Genomic DNA, 16914 nt, shown 5'->3' on the forward strand with positions numbered 1-16914 from the left:
TATAAAACACTGTGTGATATCCTTATGAAAATTATCTATTTTAAAACATTTTTTTTGGAGTTGGGGAAGAGTGGAAGTCATACTTTTCTCACCATATTCTCTTCTGCCATTTTGCTACTGTTCTTTAATGAACAGTATGAAACATCATCTCTTCCACAAAATCATTCATCTATAACACTTCTGACAGTCTGAATCTTGTATTCATTGTTTGAATTGTCTCTAAAAAATCCCATTTCAAAGAAATATATTATTATTGTTGTTTTTAAACTGCAAATGAAGACAGACAATGGCTCCTAAACTAAGGTATGTAATCTCAAGTGCAATTCCACTTTAATTACTGAAAGTATCTGCTAGGTCATCAGAAAGATTCCTGAAAGATTCCATAACAGTAGATCAAAATATTCCTATCTAGAACTTCTGAGTATTGGTCATCACAAATACTCAGGCTGTTTTTGGCAGTAACATCATTAAGAATAAACTACATTTTCAGTCCAGTTACATAACAACTAGCAAAGGGCAAAATACTTTTTGCTGATAGCACCTATCTTTAAAGATGTGCATTCAACAAATGATGCAGGAGGAAGGGAAGAATGCCCCTACTTCCGCCCTTCCCTCTCAGCCCAATTTGTGATGTAGGCCTGTATTTCTGATTCATTACTCCCTCTAAGAAGCTTCCCATTGGCATTTTAAAAATTTCTGTTCATCATCCAATCCACCTGACCCTTAGAAGACTAAGCTTATTAAATGGTAGAAAGTTCCTATGAGATTTTGTTCATCTGGAGAACTCTAGCCTCAACTAGAGAAGGACCAGAGCAGGATATTTCAATTTTATGGCTAAGGCCTGAATACCCGAGATTCAATTGCTTCAGCTGTTTCAGAGATAGAGGTCAGTGGAAATAGAAAACTCAACTGCAAGGTCATCTGCACCAACAGAGCTACCCAAAAGAACAGTTAACCATGAAAGGTCACAGTATTCCTGAGTTTGGGAAGTTTGCAACACGTGGTGGAGACCATGACAGGAATTGCCAAGGTTGGAAGGGACCTCTGAAGATATCTAGTTCAACCCCCCCTGCTGCGCAGGATCACCTAGAGCACATTGTGCAGGATGGCATCCAGGCGGGTTTTCAATATCTCCAGAGAAGGAGACTCCACAGCCTCTCTGGGCAACCTGCACCAGTGCTCTGTTACCCTCACAGTAAAGAAAAAGATAACTGTGCAAGTGGAGTTCTTTGAGAAATAGGCTTGCTGGAACCTTGAGAAAACTAATATATTTACACAAAACGTTTCTGTTTCAATGAATTGGAATTTGCTGGTAACAGGAAGATGAAGTAGCTATTTTAGTAACTTCAATGCATAGCGCCAGCTTTTCTGCTATAGCAAATTTCAATTCCTTGCCTCCTGCATCCTATTGCCATCCTATTGCCTCTGACAGCTAGGCATCGAGGATTGGCTTTCAATGATCATGTCTTTTCCAGAAGAAAGACAAATAAAAGCAAACTGTAAAGTATTAATCTTGGGAAAGGGGATGGACAGAGTTCATTAACATTTAACATATGTACTGTATATTATTTTCCTCATCTGAATCCACATCACAGCAGTATCGTTGTTAGCAAAAAGTACACTTCAAGTAAGATTTGTATTACTGTTTATAATTAAGCACTGAAAATGCATAGTGGTTTATCAGTTATTTTTTCTTATCCCTTATCTTCAAAATGATAACAACCCAAACTAATTTGATTTTTCCATATTTGCAGATTTTATAATGGACTGAAATGCTGAGGGATTCCACAGCAGATGGATAACTGTGTTATTCTAATTACAACTACCTACGGGTTTAGAAAGCTGTCATTTTTTGAAGATAATCCATTTCTCATTTCAAGGAACATGATAAACATTGAATATCTATGGACTATACTGGATCCAGTTTCATGAAAATTGTGGCTTCTCTTCATTAAAACTAAACATTGGTTAGAAACTGTTTCCCCAAATCCCGATTTATTGAAGAGAGTGAATGGGGGACACATGCAATTGCAAAGTGCCAAAAATGCTTACTTAGGTACTGAGCTAGGAAGATGCATCTGGAATACAGTTTAATAACAACTCATTAGCTCTATGTAATTCAAAATGATATCTCTACTGTAACAACAGTTTTAGGTTTTAGCTCAGATAACACTTAGGCATATGTATAAAGATACTGCAAAATAACATGGCATTCAAGAATGTATTGTTCTCCTTTGAGAAATTCCAACCCTTCATATACTTTAGCACAAAATCCTAGGAAATATATATAAAACTGATCGATCATTATTCAGTCAGTGAGAGAATAAAAAAAGTACTTTTAAGTAAATAAAGTGTGATAAAGATTTTATGGTGTTCCATTTCTCCCTTCTGTGCAAATACTGGAAGCGTAATACAGAATAGGGGTCTCTCAGCACATTCCCTGTCTTCATAGGAATGCCACACCGTATATTTTATTGGGCAAGAAAGAGTGAAATGAGTGTAAATTTAGCTACACAACTGATTCATACAGTCAAGCCTTTTTACTGTAGCAGAGTGCTGTATAATCCTAGATTCAATTTTGGAACCAAATTTTTGTTTCACCTTCTTGCCAATCAGCATGAGTACTGGTCTTAGATGGTTTTACTGGACGATACTCATTGCTACACCTGTCTGAAAAATGTGTTATGAAATTTTATTAACTGACTTCCTGTAAAACATAAAATAAACCTTTGATGAATCACACTGTTTGACTGAACAAAACTCTTTCCTGGACTGGAGAACTCTTCACAAAAAGAGTGTGTGATAATGGCATTGCTGACCGGGAGGAAAACATTAAGAGAATATCTGCCCTTTGCCTACAGTTCACATCAGTGTCTTATCTCCAGACTACTGACAATCCTTCAGAAGGTGTCTCGCTATCCCATTTCTAACCTTGTAGTTATTAAGATTGGGAATATGAAAACATTTGTGACAGAAAATTGTTCATCAGCCAACCTGATGTTTTTTTTTTTTTTTTTTTTTATTGTGAAGGAGAAAGTGCCATCTTTAATTTCTGATCTTAAATGTATTTACTCTAGCTTCAAACTCCTGTTATTTTATTTTGGGTCATGTTAGGATTTAATTTAGCATTTAGCAGTTCTGAAGGAATAAGTTCCTCATAATCAGAGCAAATGAGTATATTTTAGAGAGAATGAGATATCTGATAACACCAGTCATTTTAAATTATTTGGGAGATACAACAAATCTTCCTGTAGAAAAGAAGGAGGACTTTGCATATTGCTGAATTCTTAGATTCACTTTTTTTCTCTTTGCAGCTAAAGCAGTGAGGTCATAATGCATCATGGAACTTCACTTTGAGACCTGTATACATAAACTTCTTTCCAGAATTCATGTCCAATACAGCCAGTATAATTATGCACAAAAAAGTGATTCATACAATACAGAAAGGAATGTTATACAGACTGGACTGGTTTTCTGAAAAATAAAAAAAAAAAAAGAATTTTTAAAAATGGGTTGGTTTGTTGAAAATCTGTCCAGCGCAAGATTTTTAAGAGCTTTTAATTTGTTATATTTGTTTTGTCTTTGTATCTATCTTTTAAGAACAGATAATCACAAGGTATAATTTCACGTATGTGATTGTCATAGGATTTTCAATCTTGGTTTCTTTCAAGTTGGCATTAAATTTTAGATGAACAATATGTTATTGTTGACAGCTCCATCTGATCAATGATTCATGTTGAAATCATAGGTTAATGAAGTAGAAGATCCAGGTTCAACCTTCCCGAACTTGTTTTAAATACTCACTTTGAACAACAGGTGGACAAGAGTGGATTGAAAATAAGATACTCCACTTCTAAGTGCAGAGGGTACAGACTACTGTGTCCTCTCGTTAGAGTTTTTCCACATTAGATGGGAACACTTAACCGTTATGATTAAGAAACAGCAGGAATGCTCTACATTGCTGGGCAAGATACCCACTTGGAAGTTGCACAGTTCCTCCTCTGTTCCTCCTTCAGTTAAGTTTTTGCCTTATTCAAATCAAACAGACACCCTCTAACAGGAAAAACTGTTATAGTCTGTAGGCTGTACTATCCTCTAAAGAACCAAGAGATAGGCAGCCCCCAAGGCAGGAAAAGAAACTGCACCTGAGCCTTCAATATCATTGGAGATTGTACAATACCTTAAACTTTGGACTAAAACCAAAAATGTACAGAGAGGAGCAAGTTGGGAAGTCTAGGTGTCAAATCTTTTAAGTTGTGAAGATGTTATGCTTTTAACAGAGTAGCTGAAATCATGATTTGAATTGAGACAGATATATGCAAATAGCATGTTTTACAAGTTAATGAAAAGATTTTTGTTGCTCATTATGCCTCTTGAGAAGTCAAAAAGTAAGTAACAAACTGATTCAGGACAATAGGGTTCAGAAGAATCTTTCAGTGAAAGTTTTTGAGAACTGATCTTTTAAGGAGGAATAAAAAAATGACAGAACTGGCACTTAGCACCTCTCTTCCTTAAGCAAAGAGAAAGATTCTCAAATAAAATAGAGTATTCTGTTAAAGTATTAGAAGATAGATGGCTAAATGGCAAAGCCACTACATAAAAGAAAGAGATCTAAATTACTAAAGGGGTTTTATGCTTTGAAATTTCAAAGGCAAGTCTGAAGTCTCCATAGACATTATATTTTCATCCTATGGATGTGAGAACAAAACAGAAGTATAAATAATAGGTCCTCCCCAAAGAAGGTTTGGTTCTCTAGTACTCCAAATGAGTAAACTGCAACCTAGGAAAGAAGTCTTTACAGATATTAAAGAATGAAACTGCATTTTCCAGCAGATATTAACAATGCTTTTGTATCTTCTGATTTTGTAAGTATTTCAAAATATTAAAACATATTACTTTACATTCAGAATAAATTAACTTTATCATTCCTCCTTTGTTCCTGGCTGTAAGCATGACATCTGTATGAAACCTAACACTCAGATTGCTCTGCCAACAATAACAATTCTACTAATGCAATATAAATGGCATACTTAGGGGTTGATTACATAATAAAGGGCTTTCAAAAGGTAAACCAGATTGCTTAAGCTTGCTTAAATATTTATGCCACCAGGTCTGCAAATCATCCTGAAATAGGTTTCAACAAATACTTTGTATGACACCCTTGCCTGTTCCGCATCTCCTTTCCACTGCACACTAGAAATGTGAAAATATGACTAATAATTGTCTGTACTGCTTCCTCAAGTACATCATCTTTTGCTCCAAACTGAGGTACTTCCCATCAGTTAAGTAATGAATTTCTGAGTTGTTAAGGAAAATTTTCAACAATCCCCAAACCACTACAGAAATATTTAAAAGAAAAGTAATTTGAATATGAAGAGGCTTCACAGCAATAAATTATTAGGAAACTGACCTTTATAGCTTTCCATGCTGAAATAACAATCCGATCGGCTTTCAGAAAGATGTGACACGAACTTTTCAATTAATTCTGCCAAAACTGCAAAAAGAATAAAAATATTTAAATGTTAAAGGCAATGAACAAAGTGGGGAACTATATTGCCTAACAAGATGACAATACATAACTAAAGCTATTTGAATTTCTGCATGTTTATTCATGTTTTTATGGGGGAACAATTCAAGGCATACTTAGTGCTTTTGCATTCCTACCACCATTCCTAGCTTAAATTAGATTTTAAATAGCTTTATTGAAAATATATTCAGTGTAAGCTGAAAGAGAATTCCCTATTATCTTTGTATCCTCCAAGGATTACTTCAGAATTTGCTACATTATTTCAATATAAAATGAAAATTAACTATAATTAAACTACAATATTTTATCTTTTTTTCTGTTTATGTAGACCAAAAAAACATGAAAAGAAAGCAAAAAAATACCCCAAAACGATGCCAACAAAAGTGAATAAAGTTTTAAGGGCTGTTTCCAACATGACCTATGACACCACAAGATAAAAACTATACACTTAATTATAAAAGCTATACACTGAAAGTTAAGTGACTAGAGTATTTCCATTTGGAAGATCTGTAATATAAGATGATGGCTGGAATGTTGTTATTCAGTTCTTTCTGTGGAATTTTGAGTCCGCACATACTGCACAGACAAGCCCAATGCTGAAATCTGCTCACCACATAAGAAATTACATCTCCCACCTTAACAGAATGTTAGCCAGGAAGTTAGTGACAACTTTCAATGACATTAAAAAAAAAAAAAGTTTCAGATTCTTCAATTCTGCAAGTTTGAGACTCCTGCAATTGAACACACTAGCCTACAGAGTTAAACCTACAGAGTTAAACTAAAGGATACAAGGAAGTCTTTATACATACTGCATGGAGGATAACCCTATTGAGATTAGCCATATTAAGAACTTGATATAGCAATGATGAACATTTTTGATAAGTAAATGCTACTGTTATGATAAGCTGGTCTTAAAGAATAGTGATATAACTTTTTGCAAAAGCAAAGGGAGTGTTCTTACAGAGTAAAAAGAGTTGGGATTTCCCGTTTTAAGTCTTTTTTCCTTGACATCACCTCAAATGCAACTCAACATCATTGAAGCTTCAGCCTCTAGCCCCATAAAACTCCATGCATGCACAGGCCTTGTCATTTTTAAGCTGAATAATTCCGATAAAACATTTTAGCATGTAGCTGTATGAACAGTCATAGCAACACAAGTGAAGCATAACAGTCTGTGGTGGAGATGGCAATGGAGAAAAGCAGAAAACTCTTGAACTAGCCTTGCTGGTAGGAAAACTGACAGAGAAGGAGTGCAAGCTTGCAGTGCATGAAGAGAGGAGAAAAACAGAACCTCCATGCACAGTCTGATGCTTGTTATGCCAGAAAAATAATGAAGAAAAGAATCTCAAAGACAATAATTAACTCTTATTCCAACCATTTGGAAGCTAACAACCATATTTTAAGCTAATATACTGACATTAAATCGTGTGTGTTTTTTGTTTGTTTGTTTGTTTTTAGTGATTAACTGTATAAAACATTTAAGGAAATTTATCTAGAAGTAATCCAGAAAAAGTTTTTTAAAGGCTGAGTTTGGGTATTCCCCTATATGGGAAAAAGAAGTTTCACTACAACAGCTGAACACAGATTTACAGTTAGAGTAACCAGGTCCAACAGTAAAAAAAAATAATTTTGCATTGCAAAGGATTAGCAAATCAAAATGAAAAAGATTACATGTATAATTTATATTGTTATGCATTTTTATGAAAAGAACTATTTGAGTCACACCTTTAAGAAACCACATAGGGCTAGCAAAAAAAATATTTTGTAGAAGAGCAATGGTTTATTTATTTTGTGAGAGTAAACAATCTCACATCTTCACTAATAGGCTTAGTGAAATTTGGTCCACAAACAATATAACAAATATTTGCGTAAGTAAAGCAAGAAAAAAAAATAGCAAAGAGGACCTATGTTAAAAGAATAAAGTATTGCATAATTCAATGTAAGTCAAGTCAGAACACTGTGTTTTTCTTCCCTTTTTTGTTGGAAGCCATCCACACGCTTGACCTAACAGTCAAATATTTCAGTTCAGTGCTTGAGTTAATAGAAGTGACAGCTCAACAACTACTAAGCAATTTTTTGAAACTCAAGCACAAAATTGATTTCCACCATTTGAAAGTATTTATCTAAGTGCCTATCAGGATCTTTGAAAAGCTTTTAATCAAGTTTGAGAGAAGAAAAGATGCATAAGAGTTTACCAAAACAAATTTGGCTAATATGGAAATAGAGGGTTTTCACAGGACATTTTCTCTTCCACAAGAATGTTCAAGTGAAATGACAAGTAGTTATTTTAATTTTTATCTTTTAATACTAAGTCATTTAGCTGCCATGTAGACATAATCATGGAACCTTTACAAAGATGGAGACTGGCTCAATGATTTTTCATTTAATTGGAAAAGGAGCCAACTGAAATCTAGAAAAGTTCATTGTACAACACAGTCAGTATTGTTGCAATAGCCCACATCTCATGCAGAAATTATGTCCATATACAAAAATTAGTGTCAAGGCCTACCAATTTGTTGACAATGTTAATTTTCTTAAATTATGGTAGCTTGGCAGTATAAATATTAAAGATTTTAAGAGACTGACAATTACCTCATGTAAATTGAATCCACGCATCCAAAATAAAGAGAATTGTAGCTTGGGAGTGTGTAATCATATATAAAATAAATGGAAAAACTTTAAAATCTACTGAACTATTTCAGTATGCCATAAAACGGTTGTATTCCTGCAGGACGTTTGTTTTATTTATTTATTTATTGTTATTTTTCTTGAAGAATTAATGTACAAAAGAAAGGTAATTCAAATTGTTTCTAAACTGCATAAGAACACTGATTTAAAAAATTATGATTCCAACTGTTTTGTTAGGTGACAACCAGAAGAGGTTATTTAATTACTTCTCTGAGGGGTTTAAGCCAAAAAGGTCAAAAACCATAGCACATATTAGAAAATTTTTGATCCTCTAACGTAACTAGTATTAGCGGATCATATTCTATACCAATTCACAGATACTTCAAAGGAATTTAGAAGAAAAATAACTCTCTTAAGAGTCAACAGTAGTCCTTCTTGACCTGTGTTAAAGGTTAAACATTCAAGAATGAAAACCTTGGACAGTTTACTTCTTTATAAGTAGCATCAGAAATTTTCAGCTCCATCAACCATAGATCAGTCCCATAAATCTATGAAAAACACAGTCAGCAACTCCATTCCTAAAGGCAACAAGGAGGACTTTTCTGAATTCCCAAGACAATGGAGAGACTTCAGTTATTGTACACTGAAATGGCAAAATCACAACTTGCATTTTGTTTGAATAGAAGAAAACGAGGCAATAAAAATTCTGACAGTGTCTCCATTAGGGATGATGGTTGTATATCTTTTATCAATATACTTGTATCTTCTTTATCAACAGAAAAACAAGACTATCAAATCCTACACTCATCAAACGGTGTCATCTTTACACACAAGCATGAATGTTCACATGCATTTAGACCACTTACTGTATATTCCTTTGGATGTTTTCAAACTGTTTTGGGGGCAGAAGTTTAGATCCACTATTGTTCTTCCTGTGTGACATGGAATACCTACTGTTTCACTCTAATTCTGAAGCAAGCCCCCTTGAAAAATCAAGTAAAGACATAAAAAGATAAAAATCTTTTTTTGTATTATTCCAAACCCCTCTGCTGCAAATCCAGTATTTTGAAATTGGTCATACAGAAAATGAGAGCAGACCACAGACAGAATCAAGATCTGATTGCATGATCTTTGAGGCAGTAGATTTGGTCCATATTTTAAAAGACTAAACTCAGCTTAGAGAATCTAGGTTCTTCTTATAACAATAGGCTCCTCTGGAGATCAATTCAGAAGGGAAATCTAATGCACTTACTCTGATTTGTCTTTTTGAAATCATAGCCTAGAAAATTTTCTCTCACACACTTAAAGAGAGAATCTATGGAATATTACTCTGCAGACTATAGTTAAGTCTTCTTTAGTAGGACCAACTGAAGGCTGAAATTTAAACAATTTTCAACCCCCAAAAGTAGCAACATGTTCTAATAATGGTAGAAACGTAGTATTTCATTGTCTTTGAATCCACAAGACCCTTTTCATCAAAAACGAAAGTCTGTAACTATTATCTTCACTTCTACAGCAGAGTGCTGACAACTGAAATACTCTCTTTGCTGAGATTCAGATAGCTGTCAAGTGTGTCTTGGTATAAGCTACATTTTCAATCCTTGACTGGGTTATTTTGAAAATAACCAAGTCTACTGTCTTCTGATCCTGAAGAGAAAAAAATAGTCATACCTACTGAAAATATTCATCTTTTTCATTGTCCATCCCATGGAGTAAGATCTGATGTTACTTTCAACTTTTTGCAGTGATTGCTAAAGGCTGTAGCACACAAACACCACAAACAATGACTTTTCATGGATTCCAAAACAGTGTTGATTGTAACGATTCTATTGTCATTAAACATTCAACTCATTGTAAAAGATAAAAAAAAATCCTGTGTTTTCCAGTAAGATTTCAGATGTGATTTCAAGAGCTTCTGATTATGTTTTTTGTATCTTTGAAGCCAATCAATCGTTGCTCAGACTAAAAGAGTAACTGCCTGAAGATGAAAATTGCTCCAAAAAAGAAATAGCGTTCCCACATGTATTTTTTGTTTGTTTGTTCACTTTTTAAGAGAGAACATTTTGGAGGTAGATGGATAGGTCCTAAAGAATACTCCTGATCTAAGTCCAGATTCCTGAGGAAATCATGCCATGGTAACTGAATGCCCCCAAGGATAAAGTCATTGTAGCTGAGCTTGCTATCCCTATCCATACCCACATACAGATATAAAGCTTGAGGAAAATGAGTAGGATTTGGGGATGGATTACCTCTCATTATAAATGAAAGAATGTTAATATATAATTACATGATCTTTGCAACACCCTCAATTTCTCTTATGTAGGGTTTAAAGTTTCCTCAGATAAGAGTGGACTAAGGATGTTGGATTGCCCCCAGACAGATGAGAAGTCACCTGCTGATACAACACTAACTGGGAAAAGATAAGAGAGATTTCTTGGGCTGAAAAACAACGTCAGCAACAACAACAACAAACTTTTGCAAATCCTGATGGATAAGGGATGAGAAGGGTTTTTTGAAACAGGCCCAAAAAATAGTTTCCTATCACACAAATGATTTGAACATTGAATATACTAAGCCTAGATTGACACAGCCCTGCAGTTTTCCACGTAAATCTAACCTTTTTCGTGAAGGAGTTGATTTGCCCGTTTCTCTTCCTGCCAAAGCCTAGGTTCAAATACAGAGAAAGCCCTTGTCTAGATGTGCTAAAGATGCTTCAGGGAGGCTGCAAAGACTATTCCAAAAGAGGCCAAGACTTAGCTTGACTAAGGACTGTATCAGTGGTCCTCTAGCTGATCTGAGCAACCCAGAGACATGCAAAACTGCACAATAAGCAGCCATTTCCCGAGCATGCACAAATCTGTGGCGCATTTACAGAAGTAATGACTAGAATGCTTCTGTCTGAGCTTAGTGTGCTTAGAGCTGTAGAATGTTGAAGCTGCTTCTCTACAATATGATTTTCTTTTAGAAGATCAAGAGAAATTCTGCACTTTCAGTCCTGCTGCACCAGAAGACATACGAGTCTGAGGAAGGTTCGTATCTCCTTTTAGCAATTCAAGAAAGCCATTCAAAAGTGGATCGTGATGCTTGACCATGGAAATGACTTAAAAGCTACAGCCAGAGATAATGCTTTAACAGAGAAAATGCCTGTATAGGGATAAAGATGGCCATTCCCCAAAGTAATGCAATACCAGAGCATTTAGCACAAATGCATTGACTTGGTCAATGCAATGGTAATCAATACCAGGAGACTGACTTATAGGTATTGCTACTGTACAGTTTGTCAAGGATGTTCTGACAGAATTCAAGCAGGTTCTGCAGATTCAGCATCTGATAATCCTAACATCAGATCCCAAAATATTTTAAAGTCAACACTATACACTCATTGAATCCAATGTTGTGTTTGCTGGTTACGTTTTCATTCAATTTCTTTTATTGTTAATCTCCCTCTTGCTATAGGAGGGGACCAGTAGAGGAACCATAACTATGCATCTTTGTTCTACAATCAAAATTTGCTCCATCTGTGACTAAAGAGAAAGCTTTGATTTCTTGAGATCTGGGTTGAAGCCTCTCAGTCCTCTGAAATTTGGAAGAGCATCACATTCTGCAAAAACACATGCCTAGCAGCACAGATCTCTCTCATAATGTAGTCTCAATGAGCATGATGGTGTCTCAAACCATACAGCTAGCAGAAATTTTGCTGCTTCCAAACTATCTCCAAGAAGATCTGCAAAATTTAAACAACAGCTTTGAATTCACCTTAGATGAACAGCATTTACACTTAGTTAATAATATTAACATTGGTCTTGTTATTGGTCTTTGTTAAAAATTGGTAATTTTTTTTGTGTGTGTTTTTTTAAGAGTTTCTGTTTCTATTTTCATACTTTATTTTTTCGTGCTGTATGTGAAAACACTTGCAGAAGTCCCTGTGAGGCTTAACAAGTCCGCGGATACTTCTTGCTGACTTTTACTCCCAGTTCTATCTCAGCTGGAAACAGTTACTCAGAAGTAACCCTAATCTTCTGGTAATGAATCCTGTTTTGTTAGAATGACTCTCTAATTCCTAATTCTAGCTTCCAGTACCTCCGACAAAGTTACAGAAAACAACCTACACAGGTTTTGAAGTTATATATAGTCTAATACAAAGCACAATAGGCTAGAATTCTCTTTTCTTTTCTTTGTAAATAAGCTACTTTAAATGTATGTTCTATTGCTTGTTTTGTGTGTTTCTTTTTATAAAATTATGTTTCTCAACAAATAATTACTTTTAGATGCAGGAAGACAGACTAACAATTTTCAACATAAATTTCATAAAATCCAAGAAGAGATCAGTCTAGAAAATATGCTGTATTCAAATAAAATTGATTTTACAATGACTAAATAATTTGTGCTCCACAATATATAACATTAAAAATACACTGATCTACTAGATCTGAGAAAGATGCAAGAAAGGAATACATACCTTTTTTTTTTTTTTGTCAGAAAAATCTGGGCTTTAATTGTTATTCTTCCATTTATTTTTACTATACTAGCAGAAGTACGTAAAAGATGTGCAGTTCTTTCTGAATGGTTATGAATCTCTGTTTACCTGTTTCACAAAGCCTTCTGAATGCATGTATTTGTGGAAATGTACAATATAAGCATATATTTGTATTATATATACATAACACAATATAACATGCATATATGCTTATAATTCAGAAGATTAGGGTTACTTCTGGTTAACTGTTTTCAGCTGAAACAACTGTATATACAAATGTATACATAATACAATACATATGTATTGTCTACATACACATTCTTCCAAATGGAAGGTAAAAGCTTTGACTAAATTATAATCACCTACAGACTACAGACTCCAACTTGTTTCAAACAAGTAATAAGAATGGAAGCCTCTGCGAATTTAGAAACATTCATTTTTTATTTTTACTTTAAATGTAAATTTTACTACAAATGACAAGTTTCTTAATATTTTAAATCTAAATAGGTTCCGGTATGAATGACTTGCTTAAGAATTCTGAAACTGCTCTGTAACTTTCATATAGCTATGTAAATTATGATAAACTCATGTCTTTTATGTAAAACACATTTGCTGGGTTACTTTGATCCCATACAAAAAATATGTCTTCTACATTCACTGTCAGTTGTATTAGTTGCTTTCATAAAGAATTTAAAGGGAATTCTTTTGACATCTGTAAACAAAAGATTAAACTATTCTGAACATAATCAGAATTCTTAAAGAATTAGAGATCAGCAATTTCTGAAAACACCTAGCTTCTTTATTGCTATACAAGTATGCATTATAATACAAGTGAGTTATTAAGTCTTATTTCCGATGATTTATTCTATATGGGTAATTCCTCTTTTTCGTTTGGCTAGTTTGCTGTTTTAACTTTCCATATTAACACACCAGTATGAGCTTATTCTTCATTAGAAAATATGCACTAAAATGAAGAAAAACCTGAATGAGTGGATTCCCTGATGTTTAGGAAGGCTGAAGTCTGGGGACTTTTAATGAAATTGGTCATTCCTGTTTTCTCAGGAAAATCATATTTAAATAGTTTTCCTAACTGACACAAAATCAACTATAGATAACATAATCCTCAATAAAACTTTAAAGAACCGTTGCTGACCAATGGCTTTCTGTTTACTTGCTTTTTTCAACTCTGTAAGTCATACTTACTTGTTCCACTGATCATATCCGGTCTGGCTTTCATGACTTTGCAGAACTGTCTTCTACAAATATCTGCCCACCCACTTTGTTTATCTGGATTTTTTAAGAGTGATAACAGCTTGTCAAGGTCTTTATCTAGAAGAAATGAAATCAGAGTTATTTTTTAATGATAACCTTGGGTTCTTTTTGTTCATTTTTCTTTCTTGTTTAAAATTTAACTATGGTAAGTAATAAGCAGCTACTAGATACAAAGTACCACAAAGTAGATGCATTCAGAAGCACGAAACCATATCAAGTAACAGGGAAGTCAGACACAGATAAGAGCTTTATCATTGCCTGGTATTTTTGGCAGACCTCACACATAAGAAAGAAAAGACTAACTAAATATCCCCTATCTGTGACAATTAAACTGGAGAAACAGCTAGTCTTAAAGCTGATGATGTTCTGCTTTACACAGAACAGAAATATTCATTTTAATTACTGAAGGGTTTTGAACATTTAAGATGTTCTTGAAGCACATTTTATAACTCCACTATATTTATTACTCCTTTGTCCCAAAATGATAAGAATTGGAAACTTATTTTAAAGATAGAAGTTGGGTATTTCTATGTAATTTCACCACTGAAACTTAAAATTTCATCACAGAAACTACAAGAGAAAAAATAGGCAAAGAACCTTTACTATACATACGTGGATTAATAATAAAACTGTGAGGTGGCAGCACTATTTTGTTGAACACAAAATGAAGCATGCTAGATAGACAGCAAAGTAACACTGTTTCTCAGAAAATTTCTGCTTCTTTCAGCGAGCAGGTTTCCTTCAGATGCTTCTGCTATGGGTAGATATAAAGGCATATATGTGTATGCCTTCAGACTGATAGGCATACCTATCAAGTAAATTTTGTGAAAATATACTGTACTGCCAATGGTATGAGAATTCCTATCTTCAGTGTCTCCCAACTTTAGCACAAAGAGCAAAAACTGCAAAAGACTACTCAATGTATACGTTTGCTGTCACTGAAACATGCCCTAATAGCCACCTTGCAAATTTATGTTAATATTTAGAGAAATTTAGAATGCCACACTCAGTTCTCTGAAGAATCTAGGTGCACCCAGCATGCTCCACAGCCAAGGGCCACAGGCTCTTCATTGGTGCTGTCAGGATACAAGAATATAACTCAGGAATTTTCTGACTTCTGAATGCTTGAATTTTACCTGAGCACTATTAAAACACAGTATATAATTCTGTTATATATGAGGCTCAAAAATATCAGATAACATTTTTCATTATAAGTTCAGCCTGCTTATAAAACAAACTCGTGGAATAGTTTACAAAAAGATTTTTATGAAAGAATCCTTTTTAATGCAAAGATAGAACTTCACAGATTGCTCCGTACTGTTATTCTCACCTTGTTATTAAAGCCATATTCTCTCTTTCTTTACCATAGGAACACATCTTCAATATTAATATTGCCATTGATGCAAATGACAAAAGAACATTAAGTATGTACTTTTTTCCTTTTGGTTAAAAAGTTTGTGTTTTGTTTTTGTTTTTGTTTTGTTTTGTTTTTTTCTCTATTTTCTAGTAAGTTGGAGGAAATTACACATACTCTATCATTTTTCTAGAACAAAATATCTCAGACTGAGCCAGTAAGCTTCACAACTGGCTGAGTCTAACAGAGGTTTGAAAACAGAAGAACCACAGTGACAAATGCAAAACCAGCTTGTATAATCATACATGAAAATGTTGACTTTCAACAATACGATATCTGTACTTAAAGTCTGAATATATTTTTCTTTAAATGAAACATTTTCAGCAACCAAAATTTCTATCTTGGAATTCAGACTGAACAATGAATACTGGCAAGCCATCTCTTGACACATGAGACTGCACACTGAATAATGCATACAAAGTAGTGATTAAAAGAATGCATACATATGCTTTGGTTAATCAAAGAGGAAATATTTTCTTCCCATATCCAAGATTTGTTAAAAAAGAAAAATGCTAATATTAATGTGAAAGACTTACTCTTCTACTCTTTTTTTTTTCCCCTGAAGGCAGAACAAATTTTAAGTTAAAATGAAAACTAATTTTATAAAGTAATTATATGTAAGATAAGACTGATCAAACCCAGTTTTCTAGCATAAAATACTGGCCCTACAAAATGGAAACAATCAGTAAGACCATCTCTCCTCAAGCTACTTGGTTCCCAGAGCACTTGAGAGTGCTATGAAATATTTTGCAGTCAACTAGAGGGAAGAAAAATGTTGGTATCCTGCAGCAAGGTAAATGCATATGAATTCACTCCAACCGTGCGCAATCCCTTTGCTGTTCCCTTTGCATGATAGGATCATGCAGTTCCTATTGTTATGAAAGATCATAGCCTGCACTACCACTAAGCATCCCCTATGATGATGAAGTTTCTTCATATGTTTCAAACTTTCCTTTGCTCTGTTTTTATGTTTGGGGTAAAAAGAAAAGAAAACAAAACACACACACACAAAAAAAAAACTAACAACCACTACAGAAATGAATTCTGTCATGAAAGGTGAGTTCTGATTAAAGATTGAAAAAGCATTTGAGCCAGTCTATGGCTATTTACAAATCTTGCTGTTACTTTCAAAGAGTAACAACAGTGATTGGGCATTGGAACGGGTTGCCCAGGGAGGTGGTGGAGTCACTATCCCTGGGGGTAATTAAGGAAAGGCTGGACCAGGTGCTTACGGATGTGGTTTAGTGGGTGACATAGGTGGGGGGGTACGGTTGGACCAGATGATCTTGGAGGTCTTATACCAACCTTAGTGATTCTATGATTTCACACTTTCGTAGTGTTTCAGTATTCAGTTTTCCACTACAACTTAATTGTTTCTACAATCAAAATACATTTTTTCAAATGATCTTATTCTTTTAAGCTGATTAAAGGATTTTCAACAGAATTACTATATTGCATATAATTTATTTTAAGCTGGTTTAAAGACCTTAATGATGTATAATCAGCAAATTGTCACCCTGTCACTGGAATTTATTAAAACAATACATAGTATTTTTTTAAAAGCTGATTACAGTAACTTAATTATCATTAATAATT

At 34.2% G+C, this 16914-nt stretch overlaps 1 protein-coding gene across 5 annotated transcripts in view; it reads right to left on the reverse strand.

Moving 5' to 3' along the window:
• Window positions 1–16914, reverse strand: part of TBC1D32 (TBC1 domain family member 32) — an 87310-nt gene that overhangs the window by 14505 nt on the left and 55891 nt on the right. For all 5 annotated transcript variants that reach the window (XM_035538410.2, XM_050709695.1, XM_050709694.1 and 2 more), the window contains 2 exons: window positions 13836–13961; window positions 5411–5494 (listed from right to left, as the gene is read on the reverse strand). In XM_035538410.2, coding sequence (XP_035394303.1) covers window positions 5411–5494; window positions 13836–13961 — 210 coding nt within the window. The remainder of the gene's footprint in view (window positions 1–5410; window positions 5495–13835; window positions 13962–16914) is intronic.

The sequence above is a fragment of the Cygnus atratus genome, chromosome 3, assembly GCF_013377495.2.
Source record: "Cygnus atratus isolate AKBS03 ecotype Queensland, Australia chromosome 3, CAtr_DNAZoo_HiC_assembly, whole genome shotgun sequence".
NCBI classification, from domain to species: domain Eukaryota; kingdom Metazoa; phylum Chordata; class Aves; order Anseriformes; family Anatidae; genus Cygnus; species Cygnus atratus.